General features: G+C 47.3%; 1 protein-coding gene across 1 annotated transcript in view; it reads left to right on the forward strand.

Annotated features, from left to right (window-relative positions):
* MRPL3 (mitochondrial ribosomal protein L3) overlaps nucleotides 1-24,571 on the forward strand; it is a 347,579-nt gene extending 323,008 nt beyond the window's left edge. The window contains exon 10 of the mRNA XM_078663875.1: nucleotides 24,194-24,571. Coding sequence (XP_078520001.1) covers nucleotides 24,194-24,343 — 150 coding nt within the window. The 3' untranslated portion in view covers nucleotides 24,344-24,571. The remainder of the gene's footprint in view (nucleotides 1-24,193) is intronic.
* Nucleotides 24,572-26,548: the final 1,977 nt, after the last annotated feature.

The following is a 26,548-nucleotide window of genomic DNA, read 5'->3' on the forward strand; positions in this document are numbered from 1 at the left end:
TTGCCCGTTGATCTACAAAGGGCCGGATCCAGACAGGTATTAAAATCCCATCTCCATAAGACTGGCGCACTGTGGAATTCCCGGAGCCTAGTCCATATTCCCCTATAAAAGCTTGGGTCGTCTGTATTAGGTCCATAGGATGTTACTACCGTTAGTAGTGTGCCACCAAGATTTCCCTGCACTATGACTTTGCGGCCTTGGTCGTCATGTATTGCTTGTATGAGCTGAAATGGAATACTGCGCCTAACGAGTAGCAAAACACCCCTAGCATACGTAGAGTAGGAAGAGGCCATGCGGTATGATGCCCAATGCGTGCCCACCCGTGTTTCTGTAGTAGAGGTGAGGTGCGTTTCCTGTATGCATGCCACGTCTATCCCGTGTCTATCAAAATATGCGAGTACCTTGCGTATTTTCTGTGGGTTTTGAAGCCCACGAACATTCCATGTGATAAACGTTATTGCTCGGGTTGTCCTACCAGTGTTCGCTATGCTCTTCGATCCTCCCTGGAGATGTCCATTGCCCAGCGAGCTTCAAGTGTAAAACAAAACATTTACATGTATCTTCCCATACTGACCAGACATTTTCTTGCTTCTCCAGTCTTTGCCCCACCCACTCCGACCTGTACCCTCTGGCGGAGACATTCCCAAAGTAATGCTTCCCGAATCACCCCCCCTCCCGTCCCAATAAAGGTCAAGAAAAAACTCCCCCAATAACCAAAAACATAAACTTGTGTGGTGCACACTGAGGGGCAGTAACTGCCAGCCCATTTCCTGCGGTTCTCCTCCACATGGGCAGATACCCAGTCCAACATAGTGTGTCTAGAAACCAATCATGCTATTACATATTTCTATAAGTCCAGGTGATGATTGTAAGGATTTTCAATAAAACATAATAACAGTGTTATTATAAAACCTTCCAGGCATTGTCCCTCCCCCAGCTCTGCGGTCGTTATGTACACATGTTCCAACTTAGCTGTGGTAGATCATCAGCAGACACGGTCCGCAGCCATCGTCACGCTTCCAGTGTTGCCACTTCAAAAGCGGCTAAGGCGAGATTGTTCAAAGTGGGGCGAGCCTTGTAGTCCCAGTATTCCCCACGCATTTCAGCAATTCTGGGACCAAAGTATTCAACAGCAGAAACCCCAGCCTGCTGCTCCTAGCTGTGCAGTCTTGTGTGTGGTAATAATCCGGTGCATTCAGCCGCGTGCACCTTTCTCTTCCACTATTCGACGTCCGACGTTGTGGCTTGTTCATCCTGGTCTCCTCTCTGGATTTTCGTCTCGGACCTCAGTTTCCTTTTTGCTGGACAAATTTTATGACATCCTTGGGTTCACTAAAGATCTTTGATCGTCCATCATCCGTGATTTTGAGCTGTGCCGGGTATGGCATTGCATATTGTATTTTCAAATCCCTCAGTTTTTGTTTAGTCGTGACTCATATTTTCCTGGCCTCTTGTACCGCAACAGTGAAGTCCGGATATATGGACATGTCCATGCCCTCATGCGTCAACTTCCCCATTTCTCGAACTTTCCGTAGAGCGTATTCTCGCTATGACCGGTCGTGGTCTTGAGCCAACTGGTGGTTTCGGTGCCAGGGACCTTTCCACTATGAAGACTTTGGAGAACGTCTCCCGTCCGAGCATTGCTATAAGCAGCTGTTCGGCATACCTCTCCATGGGTCCCGTGTTCGTAGTTTTGGCAATACCCATCAGGCGGATGTTATTGCGGCGGGACCGTGCTTCCAAGTCTTCAACCTTGGAAGCTAGGTCAGCCAACTGTTTATCCATCTTCACCGGTTTTGTGTCCATCTGTACGTGCGCATCTTCTGCCTCTGATATGCGGCGTTCGGCCATATCTAATCTCTCCGTGTGTCTGTCCATGCGTTCCGACATTCTGTCTACCCGGTACGTGAGAGAGACATTTTTCCCATCGATGTTGGTCATCGCCGCCTGTATTGTGGTGAACATCGCCTGCACGTCATCGTTTGTGACTCCGCCTGTTGCTCCAGTCGACATCTGTGATAGCGGTTGGTCCTCCGTGCTCTGATCTGGTGGTTTCTTGGTATGCTCAAATGTAATTTTTGGTTGGTTCCTGTCCTGCTTGCCCATCTTTGCCCATCTTTAAATCTGTGCCTAGATTCAGAGCACTATGGCCACAGGGAAGTGCGATGTACAACAGGACCATGGAGGGTTCTCCCCGCCTGTTCGCTGCAGTGGGTAAAGCTCCTATTGCTTTTACTGGTGATGCTCTAGCGTGGGCCGACCTGGTCGCATTCAAGACTGATGGCAGATTTTGCTGTGTATCGCTCTGCTGGGGGGGCCGGGGGGGGCTACGTGCCCACTCTGTTCAAAATCTCAAATGTGCCCCGCAGCAACTCCTGTCCAGTGCCCTTTTTTGTGTATCCTCTTCTTTCGGGACTTGTTGAGCGCTATGTGGGAGTGTATCCCAGCCACCAGGGGCTCCACTTCTAGGGTTTATGGTGCCCAGGTCTCATGCTTTCCAAACTGGCTGCAGTAAACAACCGAAGCAGCCACGTCTCACTACTCTGCGGCGGGTAATGCCCCTCAGGATCTCTGTCCTGTTTCCTTTTTTGGGGTGGACCGCCGATCTGTTGCTCGGCAGATATACGGCTTCTTTTTGTGGACACTCCCAGCTGGCGGCTCCACCCCCAAGCAGGTCGCGTTAGTCCTCCACCTCTAGTGCCTAGACAGATGGCCGTGTCCACACCTTCGGAGGGGCCGTGTTCGTTCTGCGCTGTCCCAGCACCCACCTTACCTTCACTCTACGGCCGGCGCTTCGCTTGGTTTATGGCCCTTCAGGATCTCGCCTGGCCTCGCTCGGGTAGCCTTCCCCCGGTGAGTTTAGCGCTCATCTCCGCACTTATTCCTGGTGCTCCTGCACCTCACCAGTACGCCAGATTCCGGTCGCAATATATCAGGTCCTCACAGGATCCGCCGTGCGTGCCTTGCGTCACCGCCTCACGCCTCACCAGAGGCCGCCGCTTCAGTTTGGTTCTCTGTCCGCTAGGCCACTGGAGTTTGAGTCTCATTCCAAGCTGCTTCAAAGCCTCGATTGGCTCAAATTTAACATAACAAGGCGTCGGATTGTCCGTGGCATTAATCCTCACCCAAGCTGCTGCGATTAGGTTTCTATATTTGCAGGATATTGATGTAAATTTTGGGCATCTGCGAGGAGCTAGCCTAAGACGAGGCCATCTCGCAACTTTGCAAGCTCCGCCCCCACCCTTCAACTCTAATTTTAATGCATTGTGGTCACTGTCCCTCTTTCTGTGATTGATTGCCATATTCGTCAGGGCCATATCTGAAGGGATAAGAGAATATAATCTATGCAGGATGTTGATTTAGCCTTTTAAAAATATGAACACCATATCGATTTGACTAAGATCTGCCTTTACAGGATGTAAGCCCTCGGCTCAGTGTCATACCCAGGAGTTTAATGGCTAGGATCGAGGTTCTTTTAACCTTCGGAATACCCAAGTTCAGGATGAAATAAGGCATCCTCCTCCTCAGTTATATCTTGTGAAAAATGATGTGAAGTTTCAAACATCACATTGAAATCGCCCACAATTATCAGGAGGGCATCTACCGGTAGTACCTCTATAAGAAGCTTAAGAGAATTTAAAATAGCAGACTCCTTTTCAGTGCCCACTGGCCTGTAATATACATTAAACACATAAACACAAGCGTAATCTTTGCTAATGAAAAGTAAATTGGGTGAATTCTCAGTGAACCTCTTGATTTTACATGGAAGTGACTTTTTCACCCAAATAACTAGACCCCCCACAGGATGACCTCTGCCTTGAGCAATGGCTGGGCAGAAAAAATTGGAATATTCTGTCCTCAAGGTGAGTTCAACGAACCACGGTTCTCGGAACACACACATTTCAAACATGTCAGTGAAATGTCCCCAAGTAGGGTCTTGAATTTTTGATTTCAAACCAGCATTGTTCCAAGAAAGTGCGCGGCATGAGACCATGTCTCAAGCGCATGGATTTTTGGCATGGAGATCCTGTGAAAATTTGAGTGACGGTTCAGTTCCTACTTCCTGGGGCGGAGTGTGGGCACTACCAGTAGCTGAGCGAGTAGAGACAGATGCTTGAGAGAGTGCTAGACTGTCAGTCATTGTCCTTGAGCGGGGTAGACTAGGAGTTCACAGTATTCACAACATTCAATGAATTTGCTGGAATAGCAACTTGTTCTTGTTTATGCAATTCTGCTTTTGTAAACAGCATTTACGAGTACTAAGTTGCTGTGATGAACTTTTCTTTCTGAAAAACATATGCACATCTGATCTAGAAAAATACTGAGGAGCGGTCAGATAAAACTAAGAAGCAGTTTTGCAATCCTGTTTACAAGTGTCCACCTTACTGCTTTCTGTATGCCTGTGCTTTGCACCTGCTGATAATGACCCATCTGTCGGTTTCTATGGCCTCATTGGTAACCTCCCACTGCCCCATCCATATTCTTCAGCCTATCATTGAATTGTTTTCAAACTCGTTTCACTCTCCGGCGCATTGGTGGGATGAATTTGTTGGGAACTAACTTGATGCTGCTTTAGTACAGAAAACATAAATAGTACAAACAGAACCCTTTAAGAGCATCTGTGTACTGGCACATGGAAGCTGTAAGTAGATTCCATAATAGAATCAAAAAGAAGTACTGCAAAAGATAATCCAAAATTCTCTTTGCTTCTAAGACCAATTGATGAATTTTGTGGTGTCAAATGTTACTGCAGGTATAGGGGTTTAAAGAATTGTAGACTTGCAGAACTGGAAAAAATAAAATATTTCATCCATAACAGGACCAATAAAACAAGCCATAAGTAATTCTGCAGAGTCCTATTTGCAAGAACGTAGGAAAAATCGGCCATTTTACTTGCAAGTAAGGTTGTCCAGCGACAAACTGTCAATCTCAATTTGATAAAAAAATGATCTTTAAGGCAGTGAATAAAACGTCGATGTAATTCCTTCCTGAAAACTTTTTATAGCCAACATAATCACATTAGGATGGAAATTCCGCTCTCCTGCATTAATGTAGAACATCCGGTTTGGATCAGCAACGGAATCTTTTATCTTTTAGCGTGCAATTTAATGTCAAGGAATGGATTTTCCTAGAACTATGTCCAATCAAAGCTTTTCAGGGGTTGATTTAATGTGCTTCATCTATAAAAGAGGAAAAGGATTGTTAAGGTGTAGAAGTTCCTAAAGAATTGTTTTAAAACACCACAAGCCTCGCGGCTCGTCGAGAGGCAAACCCAGTACATGTTTGGAACAGAGCAACGAGATCAGTGGTAGAAAAAAATAAGGTTCTGTCTGTAAGAACAACATCATAGATGATAAAAGGAGAAACACCACGGTTGCTGCGGATGTGGGGGATGTGGGCCAAGGCGAGGGTGGAGGAGCAGAGCTCTCTGGTCAGTTGGTGGAAAGTCGGGCGAATGTTGATGTATACGAGTCTGGTTGGAGGGCTTTGTTGGATGCGTGAGGAGCTTGAAGAGGCATGTCTTCTAGACTGGGAGACAGTGGAGGGCTCTGATTTGTGGGGTGATTCTGAGTCTTCTGAGTAGGTCGAAGATGAGTCTAGCTGCCAAAGTCTTGATGTTTTGGAGGTGGTTTAGGAGCAATTTGGTGGTTCCAGCGTAGAATGTGTTGCTGTAGTACAGTCTGCTCGAGATGAGGGCTTGGGTGACTATCTTCCTTGTTGAGACCGGGATCCATCGGAAGATCTTGCAGAGCATGTGTAGAGTGTGGAAGCAGGCAGAGGCGACGCGTTGATCATTTGCTTCATGGTGAGATGGGAGCCTTGGATGATTCTGAGGTTGCGTGCGTGGTCAGTAGGGGTAGGTGCTCCATACTCGGAGGACCACCAAGTGTCGTCCCAGGGCGAGGACTTGTTTCCGAACTTGATGCCCTCTGTTTTGTCTGAGTTAATTTTCAGGCACTTGGTCCTCATCCAGGTAGTGACATCGGTCATTGTAGTTTGGAAGTTAGTGATAGCATTCTGAAAAGTATCCTACATGCAACAGTACAGCTCAAAAAGGGCTCGAAGAAATGTGAACACATAACCTCCATTTTGGAACAACTTCAGTAGCGCTTTCCTTTCAACTCTGGATCATCTTCAAGACCAGCTGCATCACTTATAAATCCTTCAACAACAAGACCCTATACAACCTGGTCAACAAAGTAGCCGTGTCTGTGGTACACCAAACCATGAGCCAGACTGCAGACAAAACATTGCAAGAAGGAAACGGAACCATAAGACAAGCCTTGTCCATTCATGTTCCAATGATCTGGAATCAATCAGCAAAACAGGGTGACTTTAGGGATTAATGACACACATTGTATCTCTTAAGCCAACAATCTTTCAATTTTTGCTGGGACATCATTTTGTCTTTATTACTTTATTATGACCACTGTTTTCATGTATCTGATAGAGACTACTAGCCGCAGATTCCATAACGTTGAGTTATTCCCAGGCGTGAGACTGGATTCGGAAAATGTTTTACCACAGCATCCCTGCACGCCGGGGTAACGGCATCACGCGACTCCGCTCTGGCATTGTCCGTGTACGTGACGTCAGCGAGGTCACATAAGTCCCACCCCGGCGCGCCTACGTCAGTTTCTTCCTTTTCTGCGTGCATCGTGGATCCGGATCGTGCTCCTTGCCTGTTTCGGGCCCTTCCCTTTCCCTTTCGCTTGTTGCGTGTGTGTGGGAACAGTGTGCGAATGCCTTCGGGCTTTAAGACCTGCTCGTCTTGTGCACGCCAGATGTCGGTGACAGATCCTCACACCATCTGCATGTGGTGTTTGGGAGAACACCACGACTCCACTGATTGTGAGGCGTGCCAGCAGATGAAACTGAAGTCCCAGCGGGGAGCGCCAGATGAAACTTCTTCCAGCCCGCATGACCAGGTCGGCGTCGTCTCCACGCCCGGACTCTGCGGAGGTTTTCAGTAATCCCCGCTTCCGTCTTCGACATCGCCCATCTCCCAGGCCGCAAGAGTGTCGCTCACCTGTCGGTAAGTGTCGCAGGTTGTTCCCGAGGGCTGGTTCCCGGCCTGGTGGGGGTGTGGGCTCTCTGCAGGTGGTGCGGCTCCACGTGTCGTCCCTCTATCTGCCGTTTCCCAATGTGGGTCGTCCTCCTCCTCCTTCCCCTCCTTGGACGTCTACGGATCCCTTGCCATGTGCGGGGCCCTCATTGGCGTCACCGGTGGCTCCTGCCCTGGCGCCGACTGACTCAGATCCAGGTTCGGAGGATGTGGTGCTGTTGGGGTGCGGCCCTTCGGGGGTCCCTCCTTCGTACCAAGGCGCCTCGGCTTCACCCCAAACTCCTGCGGGAGTCCCTGTGGTGTTGCGGGAGGTCGCCGGGGCTCAGGTCGCATCCCTAGCCCCCCTCGGCCCTCGGGACAAGGCGGTGGCTTTGCCAGAGGCCGAGGTCACGCCGCTTAGGCGCTGGCAGGGGCTGGCGGAGGGCCCTTCTCGTCCCGTCACGGGCCGTAGCTGGCTGGGGTCCCCTCGTCCCTCTCATTTCTACACGCAGCGGCTGCTTCGTCGGGGGTCAACGCCTTTCTGGCGATGCTCCTTCGCCGCCCCGGCTCCGGCCCAGCCCTGGTCTCCTGCGCTGTGGCGGAAGTCGTTCCGGCGTCTCCATTGGCGCTGGACAACGAGGACCTGCCTCAGATTGCTGACTCTACGGCGCCAGGCTGACGTCGGGTCATTGACTCGTCTTCGGACGCCTCCTCTTCTCCAGAGGTTCAGCGCTTGCTGGTCTAGTCCTCGCCGGAGACGGGCCGCCGCGTCCTGGCTTTTTCCCCAGGGTCGTCTAAGGACGGCTCCTCGCTGTCACTGCGGCAGCGGTTTTCGTCTGAGGCTCCACAGGTCCCACACTCCTCGGTCCCTCTTCCTCCTTTCCGGACCTTGCCCTTCCTTCCTCCTGTTGGCTTGGGGGACGTCCCCCTTAGCTTGCAGGCGTCCCCTACTGAGAAGCTGCTTTCTCCACAGCGGGGCCCTACAGAGACGGGTGCTGCTTTTGCTCGTGCTGTTTCCACGGCTGTGGGAATCTTGCACATGGGTGATCCAGCTGCCCATTTCCCTGCGGATCATCTTCTGGAGGTCCTCCATCAAGGTTCTGGTGGTAGGGAGCTGTGAATTCCTTTCGAGGGCTCGCTCCATTCTTCTCTTCTGGGGGCTTAGGGCGCCCCGCCATGGGGGACCCGGTGCCCCAACACCTTCTGCACCGCCACCATCTGGCGCAGCGTATTTAGGTGTGTCTTTCCTTCCACCCTTCTACCAGGGGCCCTCTTTTGCAGAATGCCTTCCCCTCTCTGCCACCGCTGTTGTCTCCCCCATCGCAGGAGGCCGGCTGGCTTGACTCCTGAGGGCGTAATGTGCTCTGCGGGCTCTTAATGCTTTGTGTATTTTAGTTAGGGCCACTTCTTGCTTGGGGGACTCAGCGGAGTCCCTTATGTCTGCCGCTTCTCAGGAGGGTGCCTGTGTGGATCTGCGGCACCATGTGTTGGATGGCCGGGAGCTGGCGGTGTATATTCTTCGCTCTGCTCTGGACGTCTCAGAGGTGCTTGTTCGTGCCATGGCTTCTTCGGTCGCACTTCGTCAACATGCCTGGCTCCGGGACATTGTGTTCCCAGAGAATGTTCAAGAACGGCTGGTGGACCTCCCTTTTGATGGCTCTTTTGTTCCACGCCCCTGCGGACTTGCCCATTCAGAGGTTCTTGGCAGGGCTTCGGCCGCCTCCTCCTCCTCCTCCTTCTCCCCCTCAGTGACCTGTGAGTTGATCTGGTTTTCGGGAGGTGTTCTTCCATTGTGGCGGGTCGCCCTACTTGTGTGATCTGTGTGATTACTGTGCATTCCAGTCCTTCTTCTTCGAATTATGGTGTTGTTGGCTAGTGGCCGGCCAATTTTTTACTCTGTTTTCTGGCTTTTTCTAAGCCGTGTTGGCCCTTAGACTAGGCCTACTGTTATTCTTATTGGCTCATTGACAAGCCGTTTGCGGGTTCTCCGCAGGTCTTTCTGTGTCCTCTGCAGCGGAATGTTTTTTCTTAAAAGGGTTCCCATGTTTTGGGACGTGACATGCCCTATGTGGGGTAACGGTAGCTATTATATAGCTCTGTCATGTGCTGGGGAGGTGTGGTCACTTTTCGGGCCTCTGCTCTCCGTGGCATGAAGGTAAGTTGCAGGTGTGCTCCACTTGCTGGTAGTTTTGGATCGGCTTGAGTTGCGCCCCGGGCTGTCTTCTACGGGGTCGCTGCTTTGTTGGCCTGGTAAGGCCTGCTGTCTGCGGCCTTCTTTTTGGGCTGTGTGTGTGGACACCTGCCTTAGGGACGTGTCCGGGCCTTTCTTGGCCTTCCTGGTCTCTGTCTTCGGCTGGCGTCTGGCTTGCCATGAGTGCACTGTTCTGTGATGTTGTCGGCGTCTGGCCTTGCATGCCGGTGCTGACCTACTGTTTTTATGCACCATTGTGCCTTCCGGCACTTTGGCGGGACAGTCCTCTTTGCCTTATCTGCTTCTTCCAGTGGGCCCTGCCTTCAGTTCTGCCTCTCCTCCCTAGGGGTTGAGCTGGTTCTTGGGTTCCTTGTTCCTCTTGGGGCGCAGTCTGTCCTGCAGGATGTTGGGCGGTTCTCCCTGGGTGACCTTGGGCTACCCTGTCTGCTTCCGCCTCCCCTATTGTTAAGGGCGCCGTTCTGTCTGGCCTGTTGCCTTCTGGCTGTGTTAGGCTCTGCTGCCCTCTTCACTGGGCGTGTTCCCAGTGTGATGGCTTGCCTTTGCTCTACCTCTTCTCCTTGGAGTCTCTAGGTTGCTCTCCTTCCTAGGTGCTCCTCTTCCTTGTTTGGGCCTTGGGGCTTCTTGGGGAGGTTCTTGATAGCTTGAATGGGTGTGGGGCGCTCTGGCCTCCTTTCGGTTTGCCCTCGTTTCTCCTGCTGATGGACGGCAGGCTGCCTCTCTTCTTGTCTTCCCGCATCCCCTCTGGGGTTGGTGGTCTTCTAGATGCAGGGGTTCCCCTTGCCTGGGGGGGACAGGGCTCTTTTACCTGTTCATTGGCCTCGTCCCCTGTGGGACCCCCTATTATGTCCAGGTTGGTGGGGTCCTCTCGCAAACCCTCCTTCCCCTTGGGTATGGCTAGGGTATCTATTCTACGTTAAGGAATCTACGGCTAGTAGTCTCTATCAGATGTACAAGTTACTTACCTTTGGTAACCATGTATCTGGTAGAGACGATTCTAGCCGCAGTTTCATTCACGGTCCACCCTTCCTCCCCTTTCTGCGAGGACTTTTGGCTTCGTCTTCTGCATTTCCTTCCCTGTGGGTGGCTATGTCTTCAGTAAGTGCATTCTGTTGCTCTTTCTGACTGGATGTTCCTCCTGTTTATTTGTTTCCTTCCTCCCTTTTTGGCACATTGGGGGATAGATTTAGAGGTACTTCTGTGCCCTTGTGCTGTAGTTGCCCCGTGTTGGGGCCTACTTTCTACACCCCCTTCCCCTTTCATTTCTAGGGGTTCTGGTCCCTTTGCTATCTCTAGGTTGGGGTCTTTTGGCCGGGCCTCTGCCCATGTTCCTTATGGGGGTTTGTCACATTCTGTGAGGGGCTGTCGTGGAGTCTTCTCCTGCCTGGATTGTCCCGGACTGGTTCCACTTCATTGTTCTTGGTTGGGGTCGTAGTCCTGCTGCATGTTATCATGACGTTTTTTCGTATACTCTTTGTCTCCAGGGGGGGGGGCAATCACCTTACTGGCGGGGTTGCTGTTCATGGCTGTGCTCTGTTCTTTCTTCTTTCCATGCCTTTGGGTGCTGCAGTGTCTCGCACTGCTCCTTATGGTATTGTCCCTTACCATCCCTTTTTCTAATTTTTCTGCTCTTTCGCACACTGTTCCTATACTCTCACGGTCTTGCATGTTGGCTCTGCATTGTGGCAAAGAAAAGTGACGAAGGCGCGCCGGGGTTGGACTTATGTGACCTCGCTGACGTCACGTACACGGACAACCCCAGGGCGGAGTCGCGTGATGCCGTCACCCTGGCACACAGGGATGCTATGGCAAAAAAAAATCTGGATCCAGTCTCACGCCTTGGGATAATTCTACGTTACAATTTCGGCGTTTGGCCAGATTAGGGTCCCCCAGCGGGAGGGCGGCATGGCTCGCAAGTGGAAAGCTGTCGATTCCCCCAAACTGCTAGCCCACCTGTCCCAAACCTGTCCTTTGCTACCCAATGACACTGGCATTGATAAGCTCTACGGGTCGGTAGCAGACTGGCTTACGACAGCCAGCGACATCTTTGCCCCTCTAACCAAGTTTCCCCAATCCCGGCATAGCAACTCGCACAAATGGTTTACCCCCCATCTCAAATCCCTCCACCTCGAACTCCGTCAACTCGAGCGCAAGTGGAGGAGAGATTACCACCCCTTAAGTAGAGATGCCTATGTGGCCGCCCGCAATAGGTACAAACTTGCCATTCTTACAGCAAAGAAAACTTATGCATCAGGAAAAATTTTATCGGCCCCATGTCAACCCAAAGAAATCTTCAAAGTCCTCAATGAATTTACCTCCGACCCCAGGACGCTCCCCACCCAGGTTGCCACACAGGAAGCATGCAATGCTCTTAGCACCTATTTTGTCGAGAAAATTGTATTGATTAAGGACACCATCCGAGTTACTTCTCCCGGCGCTGGTTTTGTTTCGCCCCCCCACAACTCTTCTTCATTTTCACAATTCCCTCTCTTAGACCCCACTTCTTTGGCCACTCTTGCCACCCGCATCAAGTCTGGATCCCCAGACGACTGCTGTCCCCCGTCCATACTCCGGGCTATCTGCCACTCCTTACCCAACTGTATCCTCCCTCTGTTAAATTCTTCTCTCTCTTCTGGCACGGTGCCTGGCTCCTTCAAGGAAGCCGTTCTGGTCCCCCTCTTGAAGAAGCCAGGGGCGGATCCCGCCGTTCCAGCAAATTACCGTCCTATCTCACTTTTACCTTTCTTTTCTAAAATCCTGGAGGCCCACGTCACCACCTGTCTCTCACAGTTTATCGAGAGTTCCAACTTCCTCGAGGCCAACCAGGCTGGCTTCAGACCCGGCCACTCTACGGAGACTGTGATCTTGGCGGTGCTGGATGCCTTGAGAGACGGGGTTGACAAGGGTACCCCCCAGGCCCTGGTATTATTAGACCTGTCTGCCGCCTTCGACACGGTGGACCATAACATCCTTTTCCACCGCGTCGAGCAGGCGGGCATCCAGGGCCTGGCGCTGGACTGGGTCAAATCTTTTTTGACCGGCAGGTCTCAGACCCTCAGCCTGGGTACCTTCAGGGCTCCCAGGGAGCACTCACCCTGTGGGGTCCCCCAGGGCTCTTCTCTATCCCCTCTTCTTTTCAATCTTTATCTTCGTCCCCTTCTTTTTTCTTTGAGGCAGTGGGACGTCCGCGTGTTTAATTACGCGGACGACCTGCAACTCATCTTTTCTCTTAACTCCCCTTCTGCTATTCCCAATTTTCAGGCAGTCATGTCCCACATCCTCCAGTAGATGGGCCATAACCAGCTAAAATTGAACGCCGGGAAGACGGAGCTCCTCCTTCCCGGTAGGAGCGCCACCTCCTGGGGGCCACAATTCTGGCCGGCGGAATTGGGTCCCTCTCCCACCCCCGTGGCCTCGGTGAAGAGCCTAGGGGTCACAATCGACTCCGGTTTATCCCTTGGGCCACAGGTGGGGACGGTGGTCTCGTCCTGTATCTACCAGCTGCGCAGGATCAGGAAAGTGGCATCCCTCTTCACACCCGATGCCCTCCTGCAGGTCATCATGGCTCTCGTCCTCTCCCGCTTAGATTTTTCTAATGCAATCTACCACGGTCTGCCTAAGACATCGGTAGCTAGACTGCAAGTGGTGCAAAATCAAGCGGCGAGATTGGCCCTAGGGATCCCGAAGTGGCAGTCCGCCAGGCCCCTCCTGGCCAAACTCCATTGGCTCCCCGTTACCGCAAGGTCGGCTTTCAAGATCAGCTGCCTTATTTTCAAATCACTAACTGGGCCTTGCCCCGCCTTTGTGAAATCTTTGATTAGACCCTACTGCCCGCCCCGTAATTTGAGATCCTCCCATCTTCACCTTCTGACCGTCCCTTCTTACAAGCTTTGTAGATCCGGAGGCCGGAGATTTGCACACCTGGCCCCCAAGCTTTGGAACTCTTTTCCCTCTTCTCTTAAAACCTCTAACTCTCTTACTCTTTTCCGTAAGTCCCTAAAAACCTGGCTCTTCCCTCAATCTGGTTAGTCCCTCTGCACCCTCTATGTCTATCCAGCGCCAGGAAACCCATGGTGTCAGTGCGCTCTATAAGCACCCCTTACAATACAATACAATACGTTAAGGAATCTGCTGCTAGAATTGTCTCTACCAGATACGTTGTTCTAAAGGTAAGTAACTCGTACATCTTCTTCCCTCCTTACTCTAAAAAGTTCTGCTGGACATTATTTTGGTTCCATTGTAATTTCTTTTATTATGTACCTGTAATTTTGTACCTGTATATCTCTCATTAGAGAGTAAATGCAGGTAATGCACTCATCCGGTCTTGCTGTAGAATTGCTGCATTACTCCTCATGAATGGCTGGCTGACTTTGCCGTTACTGAATGGAGTAAATTACGTCTCAAATGTCAAGGGCATCTTAGGATGTGGGTATCACCAGGGCTGTAAGTTGGCTGCTTTCCTCCGGGTCTCAGACCTAGGCAATAATTAAATAGCAGCATAGAAATGGGTCCCTTTCGGGCGCTATGTTCATATCCCTAACTTTACAACCGTTTCTAATCAAGGACTGAAATAACTTTCAAAGTAATTCACTTCAGCAGTGTAGTTCCTGTTTATATTTCACATGCAAATGTGTGAAGGAGGGACACAACAGTCAGAAGATTGACAGAGCAAAAGTAAAAGAAAATGCAGTGCTTGCAGGTAAGTGGGTGCGTAGTGTGTCTGTGGGGGGGTGGTGAAGTGAAGGAGATGCACATGCAATTGAAAGTGAAAAGAAGATGCTGAAGAGGAACGATGACGTGCAACATATTCAGATGGAGGATTTCAGAAAGATGTGTGGTGGAAAAGAGCATAAGTATCTAACAGATATATTGCAGTAAAAACCACTTACCTGTTTACCGCGGCGTCCCCGAGATGCCCTCCTAGTCTTCCTCGCCATACGGGTACTGCTTGATAGAATTGCGCATGCGTGGGCGCGCGCGCATGCGCAATTCATTCAAGCCAGGCAGCCCGTCTTGTACACCGACTACCTAAGTACCATCACACCACCCCTCTTCTCAAGTCCCTTCACTGGCTTCCCATCCTGCAGAGAACTCTCTTCAAGATGGGATGCCTGGTCTTTATGGCCAGAACCCGCACTGCCCCTATCTTCATCAATTCTCTGATCTCCCATTACCATCCCAGTCGCAATCTCCGTTCCTCCAGTCAGGCACTTCTTAACGTCCCCCGCTTTCGTAAATCCCGAACTGGTGGCACCAGATTCTCTATTCTGGCCCCCGCTTCTGGAACAGTCTCCCAATTGCCATCAGGTCTATTTCTGTCTATCCACACTTTCGCAAGGCGCTCAAAACTCATCTGTTTGCCCAAGCTTTCGCAACCCTGTAATTCCCTGGCCGCCCTTTCCATCTGATATTGTCTATCTCTTAGCGCCAGGAAGCCGCTTGGTCGCAGTGCGCTTTAGAAATATTTTCAACTTCAACTTCAAGCAGTACCCATATGGCAAGGAACAGGAGGAGGGCATCTCGGGGACGCCGCGGTAAACAGGTAAGTGGTTTTTACTTTTTTTAAATTACTTAACTTATATCTCAGTTGGGGTTGGAGGCGGGCGGCAGACCAACTCCGCTCCGCTGCGGAGTGTGCGGAGATTTGCCTACTCTGCGTTCTCCACAGAACGCTGAGTAGGCAAATCTCCGCACACTCCGCGGAGCGGAGTTCTCCGCCCACGGTTAGTCAGTTATTGTGTTGTACATCTGGATGCAATAACTGAAAGCTCAGCGAGGCACCAAAATATCAATTGGGTGGCTGGCACTCTATGGAAGCACAGAATATTCGTTTACGTGTCAAACTACATCCTTAATTAAAATTACATAGGCCGCGCCTCATTTCTACTTACACTTCTTTGTCTACTCTCCTGTTAGAGATCCCTCCATTTTTTTAATCCCACCTAACACCCTCGGCCCCACATTAGACACAGAAAAAAGCTGAACATTGGGTTAAAGGCTTTAAAACGCACTCAATACAGAGCGCAAATGTAGGACCAAACAGTGAATACATGTAGTTTTTTTTGTTGGGTCTGCCTCGCCCATTTGAATTCCTCAGTGGGTTCCCAAGGTTTCTTTTATCTGAAAATCCATCATTTATGGTGTTTATACAGAGGAGAGCCTTCAGTGGGACCAGTTTCTAGGAAAAAGGGCAGCAACGGGAATCTTTTTTCCTGCTCAAATAATGCATGATAGTGACAAATAAAACCTAAAAGATAAACAACATTTATTTGTACATACAATGGGACCCTTGTGAATGGAAGGCATTCATGTGCTTTTGCTGCACTTTCCAAACCTTTTGAGCAAAAAATGAAAAGCTGTATCTGATGGAAATCCTGAAAGCTTGTCCTAAGTGAAATGTGTGTATTCTGGTTTATGGATTAGCTTGTCTTTCTCTAGTTTTACCACGATTTACCTTCTGAACTACCGAGGGCTGAAATTGCTGATTGTTGCGGCTTCCTGTTCTAAAGAGATTCTAAAGCGCTGGCTGTTTTTTCTTTTACAGCAACTGAGGCTTTTGCAACAAAGAGTGAACAGCTTAGTACACGAATACAAGAAAATAATCTGATTCATTGTGACAGCTCAATAAAAGAAAATAGGACTTGCACAAAGGGAAGACTTACAAAACTGCTGAGGCAGCCCGCCTGGACGTTTTGTTGAATCGCCTAAAAATGATCAAACCTGGTGTAAACCGTAGGGTGTAAATTGAAGGGATTTAGAGAGCGAGATGGGCAATTGATATGAAAAATTGAGTAAGACATACTGGCAGAGAAAAAGCAATTTTCAGCAGTCTTACTTGCACACGCTTCAGCCCTGATGGTTGTCCTATTTCAAACACCGATTTTTTTAAACATAAATTCCTAGTTTTCAGGGACAAGAACATTAACATCGGAGACGAAGATCCATTTCAGAGTACTTCAGGAATGTCAGCACCTGATTGGTTCTGTATTAACATGTCAAATGCTACAGACGTGTGCGGCGCGAGCTTCCTGTCGTTCAGGCTCAGTTGCCCTATGGTTCCATACGCTATCTTCAGCGCTGGTGTGGATAAGGCGTTCGCGGCTAAGTTTTGAAAACTAATGTTGCTGCTGGATTCAAAGCTTAGAAAGGACCCACAGGAACTGGTTTCAGAGACCCTTCTGCTGCCCTCCTGTAAACAAAATTATCATAAGACTTATTTGAATTTTCACAGGAAGGGATTCCATACCAAACCGTTGCAATAAATTGACATCAGGAATTATGAAAAGCTACAGATGCAAAAAACATCTGAATAAGAGGCAATGGATAATGGTCATGAGGCAGTTCGCAATTGTATTTCTTCTTCTTTACAGTGCAGGCATTGTACCCGTCAAGCAAAGTAACCTTGGCATTGAGTGTTAGATGTATTACTCTGTCTATTGATGATGTTAGTGTTTTTTGTCCTTCATTTTATGACCTTGTCATTTTTTGTGAGACAAAGTTTACCTGTGAGGGTGATTTATTAATTGCCTTTACTGCAATAAAAATCCATGTTGTTTCTTCTGATTTGAGAATACGTAATGCGTGGGCAACCCATGACTTCCACAATTTTGGACCAACAGGTACATGCATAATTGTTGCCGTTTGCGATTCCTTAATTGCGAAAATTAAGAAATCGCAATTAAGGAATCGCAAACGGCGATGCATCAAAAAATCGCAATTTTTTTAGCGATTCCTTATTATTCCTTAATTGCGATTCACAATTTGCGAATCGCAATTAAGGAATCCCTTCCCATTGATTCCTATGGGCCAAAAGGCCCATAGGAATGAATGGGAAGACAATCTCAATTTGCGATTCGCAATTAGCTAATCGCAAATTGAGATTGAGATTTCAAGGGTGCAGGGGTGTCCAAAGGACACCCTGTTGCACCCCTGAAATCAATCTATGCACATATGTTGTGCACACACATGCCCTAAGGGCATGTGTGTGCACAACATGACAGTTTGAAAAAAGCACAAAAATGCATTTTTTAGATTTTTCGCAAATTACCATGAGGTCCTACCTCATGGTAATTTTTTCCCTCCTAATTCCGAATTCGCAATTTTTAAATATGTCATGCATTGCATTTAAGGAATCGCAAATTGCGATTCCTTAAACGCAATCGCATTTTTTGAAATCGCAAAAAATAGCGATTTCTTGTATTTTTGTTTGATGCATCCCAAATAGTGATTTAGGAATCGGAAACGGCCTATTTTTGCGATTCGCACCGTTTGCGATTCCTAAATCGCTTGATGCATGTGGCTGCAAGACTTTTAAAGCATGCAGGGAATTTTGGACATTCAGAGCAACAGTCTGCAATACTGCAGCAAGTTCATCCACCTTCATGCACACACCAGCATGTTACGATACTGCCTTCTGTATAATGTATAATTCTTGCTGGTGTGGCATCTTAACCCTTAGGGGCTGTCCGGTGTGCATTGTTGTATTTGATCTGGCCCTTCTGATCCCACACATCTTGACTTTGATCTGTTGCTTTTTTACTCTGGTAGGTTTACAAACCTATGCCTTAGAACTGGTGTAGCTCAATTAGTGCCCTGGGTGTGTTAATAGATGTTGATATATCTTATATAGCGACATCTGACTTACTTTGTTATTAGAGTACAGGGCAAATATATTTATGATAGTGACCTGCAGCATCTGGCCCAATTGAAATATCAATCAATATGCAAAAAGGAAAGAACTCAATAATTGGTGGCTTTTGATGGTGGTGTTGCTGAATCTAGTGTAGTCTGTTTTCTTATGTGTAGAGATTTAAGTTTGCTGTACTCCATTTCTACTGGTATTAGGCAATTACGAATGTAGGTAACCCACAATAGTTAATTACAGGCTTTTGAATAGTGTTGTAATTCTTGAGGTGTTCGACTCTTGGCTTTGTGCTGGTTCTTTGACTGGAAGGATCTATTTTATTGCCTGCGCGGATTGTAAAGATGTATGATGGGTGTTTTTAGGTCCTAGTTGTGTTTAGAGCTGGGCGCATTGTCTGCATAGATATGGTTATATTAGAGTATTATAAGGCTGACTTGTTTTGTAGGTTGTGGGGTTCTGCATGTGTTTGCTAAGGTGAGTGAGCAACAAGTTGCCATCTGAATTACCCTTACTAGTGGTATTGGGTGAAGAGTGTAGTGTTTGTGAATCTAGTGTGTGATCTATTACATTTGTCAGTTTTAAATCTGTGTTCGTAGAATTGAGTGCATTCGAACATGAAAGCTCATTCTCCTGGTGCAGTGCGTTCATTACGTGTTCTGCTTTCAAGACGTGCCCTGCATTTGATGCACTTGAGTGTTTCATGCTACCACAGAGAGGTGCTTTAACCTACCCTTTATTTCTAGAATGTGTGCATGCATTACCTGGCCAGTCTGACCACTTCCCCCTTGATGTCGTTTCAGGTAAAGGCACAGTAGGTTGTTGTTCAATGATTGCATCAACGTATTCGATACATACTGCCTTCTGTCAGGTCCTATGTCAGATGCTGAAAGTCCAAGGCCTGAAACAGCCTCTCTGCTCTGTAGTTCACCTTGCTTTTTTAGCAGATGATTTGCCGCTGCCCTTAAGACCAGTAGTTTGAGAGTTGGTTGTTTGATCCTCACTTATTTTACATTTTATCTCCATGTTTGGTAGACTGTATTTGTTCCTCTTGGATCCCAGTGTCTTCAAAGTATCTTCCCCATCCGTTTTACTGTAAAATGCACAGAGCAGGTGTTTATATTATGTTTTTGATCAGTTATTAAGCACAACAATGGGGCAAGTATCGGAACAGTCAAAGCCAGTCTGGTCACATCACTTAAACAACCAGCCTCAGTGATCAAAAGCATGCACCTACTTGTGCGGCCTGTACCAATGAACAGGTGAATTGCAGATTGTAATTGTAGCACCCAGTGTCAGAGTGGAGGCGCGCACTCTGCGGGGCCCACCCCAAGTGATAATGCATCATGGGTGTCCAGCATTAAGGCGGTAAAGCTTGTAAGACTTGGAGCACGTCCTCCATATTGGATTCTATATGGTGGTGTGTGCACGTGTCCGTACATTTCGTCCAGCAAGCTTTCTTTATCTTGCATTAAACATTGAGAGGCACATCGTGCGAGAACTAAACCCTCCAAGTGTTCGCGGTACTGCTTCATGGCACCACATATTTCTGTCCAGCCCACATGTAATCAGGATCACACTCTCCCAGTGTTAATGACGGGGTACATATGTCTAGAAACCTGGTTTCATCTTCCTTGTACTGGTGCTTTTCATCCGTTTGTACCTGTTATAATAAATCCGCCTAATTAGGGGTACTCTCACTGGTAATTCTAAAAAGAAAGTATTGAAGACGTATAACTTGGTTTGCCTTTTATGCACTAGCATTTTATCTTGCTTCTTTTGCAACGTTCACTGCTAGCACTACTCTTGCAACTAGATCCGTTTCAATTGTCTTTTTAGTTTTGGAATTTTGATTGCAGAGGGTCCGTTTCAATTGTCTTTTTAGTTTTGGAATTTTGATTGCAGAGGGTGTTTACTTGTATGTGTTGTTTGATTGATTCGGTCTTATTGTTTCATTGGTGTATATTGCAATGATTTTATTGAATCTGGCAATAAATATTATTCACTCCTGAGGTGTGTAATAATTTAGTTTACCTGGTATCAGTTATCACATCCATTTGTCAGCATAAGGTGTCACTTGTCCATTTGGGATTTGTTGATGAACATACTTCTCAATATTTATCACACCCATTAGTAATTCGTCAGCATAAGGTTCACTTGAGGGGACTTTGTGCTGTCCCTGCTTGGGATGTACTCTGTGTGGTGTTACCAGTTTTCTGAATATTTATCTTTGTTTATGTAAGGTCGTTCCACCATCATCAAGTTACTATGCATGAGTCATGTAACATGAATGCAGGTAGTTGCCCTGGGTGGTGCCCTAAGAGTATATGGAGTTTAGGAATCACCACAGATAGTAAACTGATTAGACACCATGCTTCAGTCATTGCAAGGTCCTAGGGGTTGCTTCAAACTATGAAACAGAAAACTGTTCTACTTGCCTGCACAGAAGAATTCCTGACTTTCAGTCAAGGGTTTTACTGGGAGTTGCTTTCAGTTCTGTCATAAACTTGTGATGTTCCTCAAAACAATTGGTCGCTCGATTTTTGCTGCACTCCGGTCCAGTGGGATATTTGGACTTATGTTTTTGAGAAGTCCCATCCTGCGGGGGGGAGCTGGCTACAATAGCTTGCTTGAAGGTGTTGCATTACCTGAGAAGATCATGTCGTGAAGATCCTTAATATTGAAGAGAATATTTTGCCCATGGTTAGCTCCTGAGAGAGACCACAAAAAGCGTCTTTGTTCATTGGAACTATTCTGGAACAATCCTCTAGCTTGCACAGTGGTTATTCAAACTTATGCGTGAAGACTTCAAGGATAGAGACACTTTGTGTTGTGCCTTCCTTTGAAGAAAGCCTGGCCCTCTGAAATCTGTCCAAGGTGCAACCACAAGAGTCAGTTCATGTCCTTGAATCATCAGTCAAGACATTGCTTTTGTTCTGCAGTTTTTTGCCAAAAGGCTCAATACTTTTGAATAAGCCATTCAACTTCTTGCTTGAACTCCAATGCCACATCGTAACCTTTGACAAGGCTCACTTTGAACTCAAGACTGCTTCAGCGGGCGAGCCTACAGAATTCGCACTTTACTTTGAACTAATTTGGAACTCTGGATTAATTTGTACCATTTTTCATCACGTTTATGTGCTTGAGAAATGTTCATACTTTTTGCAGTATTTATCCCTTGCATATCATCATTACTCATTTCTCCATAAGTTGCGTTGTTTTATTACATTTACACATTTGAATTAACTTGGTTGTAATCCATTAGTTTGCTTATCCTAATTGTGTCATCGTTTGACTGATTGCAGGTGACCACCACTCTCCAGGTCTTTACAGACACTATGATAACCTAATGCAATCTGAATGTTGTAGTCTTTTTTTTCTCTCTCTGTGAACTAATTAGGCAAACGCACTTGAAAAGAATGAAATGTAGGCGAAACCTTCAGGCATGGAGACAGAGTTCATAGTGGCTTGAAGTGAGGTGGTCACCCTATTTGCTGCATACAAACCACACACTTTCCTTGCAACAGAACAGCGCTGTTAAACCTGGGGGTCGCTGGTTGGGTAAGGTAGGTACCTTAGGCCAAATAGGGACCCTTGCTTCCACGTCAGGGAAAGGAAGGACACCTTCTTAGATAGCCCCGCTCACCCCCTCGACAGCTTGGCACGAGCAGCCTGGCTTATCTTCAAGGCAAGTGTGTAAAGTATTTGCATACACGCTCTCAGTAACCCAATGATGACACCGCAAATGGGCTCGACAAAAGTTTTATAAAAACAAGTATAAATGTATATAAAAAGATATACGATGCGACCACACAATATAAATCCAACAAATGCGTATTTGTAATATTCCTCCTGGCCAGTTATTAGGCCAGCAATTCTGAATGATCCACTGCAGTCCTAATGCAATGCAATGCAGTTCGTAATGCAAGAATCCGGCGCTTTGCAATGTAAAAATAATGCAGTTCGTTATGTAACAATCAAGCAATTCGTAATGCCAAAATAATGCAATGCGTAACGCAACAATCAGGCAGTTCGTTATGCAAACCAATGTAATGCAACAATCAGGTAGTTCGTTATGCAAAAATAGTGCAATGCGTAATGCAATAATCAGGCAGCTCGAAATGCAGAAATAATGCAATGCGTAATGCAACAAGGTATTTCATAATGCAGAAATAATACAATGCGTAATACACTAATCAGGCAGTTCGTAATGCCGGAAATAATGCAATGCGTAATGCACTCCACCACCGATCACGATGCCTTAGGCGGTCTCTCCGCCATTCGTACTAACTCGTGGTCAGCTTCCGCCAACAGATGCACCCAGCACGGGTATGATGTCAACCAAAGTGCAGCTCCTCACTTCGGTCCTGGTACTGCCACTCCTTGGCAAGTACGGGCGGCGAAACGAGCCAAAGCAGAGGCTCGCGCTGCAGTAATGGGAGAGGCCGAGAGTGTCTCTCTCCGAGGCCGCACCCCGCCCCAGGTGGCGACACACATTACCTGGGCGGTGCGACCTCGCTCTCCTCTCCTCTACAAGCAACTTGGGCCTCCGATACAAATTTGTAGATTCCGGGCAGTGGGACTCGGGCCCTGCCCCAACAGGGTTGGTTTGAGGTCCCACTCTGGCAACGGTGGACTCAGGCCGGCGGCTCAGCTCTTCTGGGGCTGCCGATCCAGGCCGCAGGTGATACAAAGATCTCAGGCTGCAACAGGGCACATGCACACAGCGTGGCTGAGATTCACCTGGGCTTCGGGTGTGCACGATCACAGGGTATTCCTCCGGAAGGTCTCAGGCTGCACGAAGCACGCGCACACATCGTCGCTGAGACTCACTTGGACTCCGGGTGCACGATAACATGGCAATCCTCACTTAGTTCTCAGGCTTGAAGAAGCACACACACACAGCGTTGCTGAGACTCACTTGGACTCCGGGTGCATGACAACAGGGCAATCCTCACGAAGGTCTACAGCTGCAAAAAGAACACGCGCACAGCGTCGCTGAGACTCGCTTAGACTCCAGGTGCCCACGATCAAAGGGCAATTCTTACGAGGGTCTCAGGCTGCAAAAAGCACCCAAACACAACGTCACTAAGACTGTCCTGGAATCTTTTGTGTTCCTAAGTTTCCGCACCAGGGATCCAGATCTCCTCGGGCCCTTGGGTATAAGTTACTTCAGGACACAGCACACAGTTGGTAGTGCCAAAAGTTCTAAAAGCACATTTAGCATGCAGATCCTTTAGCTTTTTAGCAGCTAAAGCCTGGAATAAAATGCCTAACGAAATAAGGATGCATCCGTCTGAAGCGATGTTTCGTAGAAAAAATAGGACATGTTTTTTTCAGTCATTTCCGGGGACTTATGTTAAGCCCTGGTGTTACGGAGTGACCGTCTATGCTGGGATCACTGTTTTTTTCTTGGGGTGATAGGGCTCTGTGGTTAGGACTGAGATGTCTCAGCGCTTAATAAGCTTTAATCTAATCTACTCTGTTAAAAAGGACCGACACACAACTGTCCTCGACCACCACCAATCGCTCCCTCCTGTCTGCATCTCGCTCAGCCTGCCCCCTCCACATTCCATGCTCACGAGAGAACGCAAAATACTAAGAGTCTCTATTCTGAATATCTGTCAGGCTGTGACGTGAGCATCAGAACACACGTTTAATAAACACTACTATCTTGACAGCAAGGTCTGACAGGGAGGGCATTTTGCTTACTTGGTCCTGAAGGAGCTTTTGAGTTGAGCCATTCCACAGACCCACCACCTTGGGTGGTACTGCTTTGGTATCTATTCCAAAGTTGACAAATCTGCAGTCAAAAGTATCCATCAAAAAACAAGTTACTTACTTTTGGTAATTCTCTTTCTGGTGGATACTTTAGCCGCAGATTCCTCCAAGCCCTTCTGCCTCCCTGTTCCGTTTGATGGTCTCCAATCCAATCTACAGAGGTCCTAATGTAGGAATCTTCAGCCATGTATTGCTGATTATTGTTGGGCTTCACGTTCAATGAAAGGAAACTGACGTCAACGTGCAGAGGTGGAATTTATATGTGGCTTTGTTTGCGACTTTCGAATTCAGCAATGAGCAGCACTACACCAACTACAGGCGCATAGGAAAAATGCAGTTTTAAATCTTCTGAATCTAGGCTAGAGCCGTGGGATATTCTAAAGATGAGGAATCCGCAATTTAGTAGAGTTTCTACCAGAAAGAGTGTTACCAAATGTAAGTAACTTGTTCATCAATGCATTGCTACCACTATCACTTTAACTGGTTACATTCTCATTCTGTGTTCTTTTTTACCTAGGTTCGAGACTCTGGCTTGCCTATGTACCGAAACTCGAAGGAAAACCTTCCATTCCCCACTTATTTTGCTGATGGAGATGAAGAGCTGCCTGAAGACCTGTTTGATGAAGATCTTTTCCAGTTTAATGAGCCCTCAATCACCTATTCCTAAGTGCTGCTGGCATTGTTAATGATGTTCACTGTAATTTCCTCGAAAGAGATTGAGAAATGTGAGGTCATCTTCAAGTCCCACGTTTCATCTTCAGAACATGTGCAAAACCGGTTAGAGAACAACCTTATTTACAGGCTCCAGTTTACCTTTCACTTCTTCTTTAACTGTTTTTATACATCTATTAAAGGAAACCTTAAACATTAAAATGTAACTTTTCATACGTCCAAATTGTTTATTTCATATTTCTTGCATGAAAATCCGTTCAAGAGAAGTTGTTTTTGGCTTTTAAGTTTTTTTTTCAAATAAATGCGTGATGGCACTACACACAAAGCTACTTTATTACTATTCAGCAAACTTTTTTTTCTGTGTGTATGGTTGGACACCATTGATGTGCTAACTGTATCACAACGTAAACTGTGAAATTATTTGTTCGGCTTAAGTTTGATAAACAGTTCTCTTCATATTGTTTAAAGGATCATAAGTAAATAGAGTCAGAAAACAGAACCATCTGATTGATCGTCCCCTCCTTTAAATTTAAAACTCAAGCTTGCTAAAGGATTTCAGAATCTGACAGATCAGACTTTAAATCCCCTGCAATTACCTTTGCGAGAATGCCTTACTTGGACTTTCTTACAATGATAATTTGCCATTTTTTTAATACCTCAAACTTCACTGTTCTGTCCTCCTACCATGTTCCTTTTAAGGTAACTAGACCAATACTGCATGGGGGAGAATCATGGTAGATTATGTAGTACTTTACAGGAAGCAGTAGCGGCCCACATACAACCAGTCCTAGTTTTCCTATAGCAGCAGCAGTCCAATAATGATATCATGATGAATGTTGGTCACAAACAGAAATCATAATAGTTGCTATAGGCTGTATTACCACAAGATCCCCACTTTGGAAGCAGTGGTTGATGGTTCAGGATCTCATTATGTCAAATTCTTAGTACTGTGACATGGCCTGGGAGTAGAACCACACAACAAAAGGGCCAAAGAAAACTTGTTCAACTTTGGCAAGCATTATTCAACATGATAGTCCACTTGCTCCCAGTCAACAAAAGGGACACCTTCAAGCTCCTCACACACTTCTACAAAGCCCTCCAGGACACTGGACCTGCGTACCTAAACCACAGCCTCATTCCACTCACACCCAGCAGACCCCTCGCTCTGCCCAACACGCCCCAACTACTGTCCCATGGATCCACAGTACTAGGGCCAGAGGAAAATCCTTCTCATACTTCGCCGCCAAGACCTGGAACACCTTGCCTCTCCACCTCAGGCAATCACCATTGCTGCCCCAATTCAGAAATTGAAGACCTGGCTCTTTGACTGAACCACAGTTCCTAGAAGGATCAACAGACACCCCTCTACCTCCTCCCTTCAGCGCCTTCAGACCCTTATGGGTGAGTAGCCGAGCTTTACAAGCATTTGCTTGCTTGATTGATTGATTGAGAAAACTGAGGCACAAGGACCAGCAAACTCAGAATGTCACCCACAATTGTAACAGAATAGAGTGCTATAGGTCCTAAGTGCACCTGTGGTGCAATGTAATAGCAATCGGAGGTGATATTATAGGAAGACAGCACCCCAAGCCAAAAATAACAGATATGAAAATGCAAGTAGTCATTAGGGAAATAAAAGATAGACAATCCACCTTTTAAATAAATCCTTGGGTCCAAGAAGTCATAGAGGCTTGTAAATAGGTTGTTCCAAAATTCCCTATCCCCATTTAAACTCTCTGGTCCCTTAGCACTTATGGTAAAAGAGCCGAGAGTTAACTGGAAATCTGGGAACGAAGATACTCTCACCATTTTAACAAAGAAATCGAACCACATAAGGCACTTTTGTAAACAACCAGGCTTATCCTGCCTCTCCTATTATACATAATGAAATTGCTGATCAGCCATTGCATCATGCTTTATTAAAGGAGTAGAGAGACTGCCATATCTGATATGGCAGGCTATACAGTGGATGCAGTCTATTCCAGCACGTGCAGAATGCTCACACCCAATGCAACACTCCACAAGATAAAGGAGAATACCTTCTTGTGAGACAGCTACTATAGGTATACGTTGAAATGTTGCTAGATTAGCACAGAAAATGGTGAACTTTATCCAAAATCATGCAATACGCATCTTCCACAAACCCTAGGCGGTTGATCACATACATTAAGCAGGATATTTAATATTTACAATTTCAGCC

This window comes from Lissotriton helveticus, chromosome 10 (genome assembly GCF_964261635.1).
Source record: "Lissotriton helveticus chromosome 10, aLisHel1.1, whole genome shotgun sequence".
NCBI lineage: Eukaryota > Metazoa > Chordata > Amphibia > Caudata > Salamandridae > Lissotriton > Lissotriton helveticus.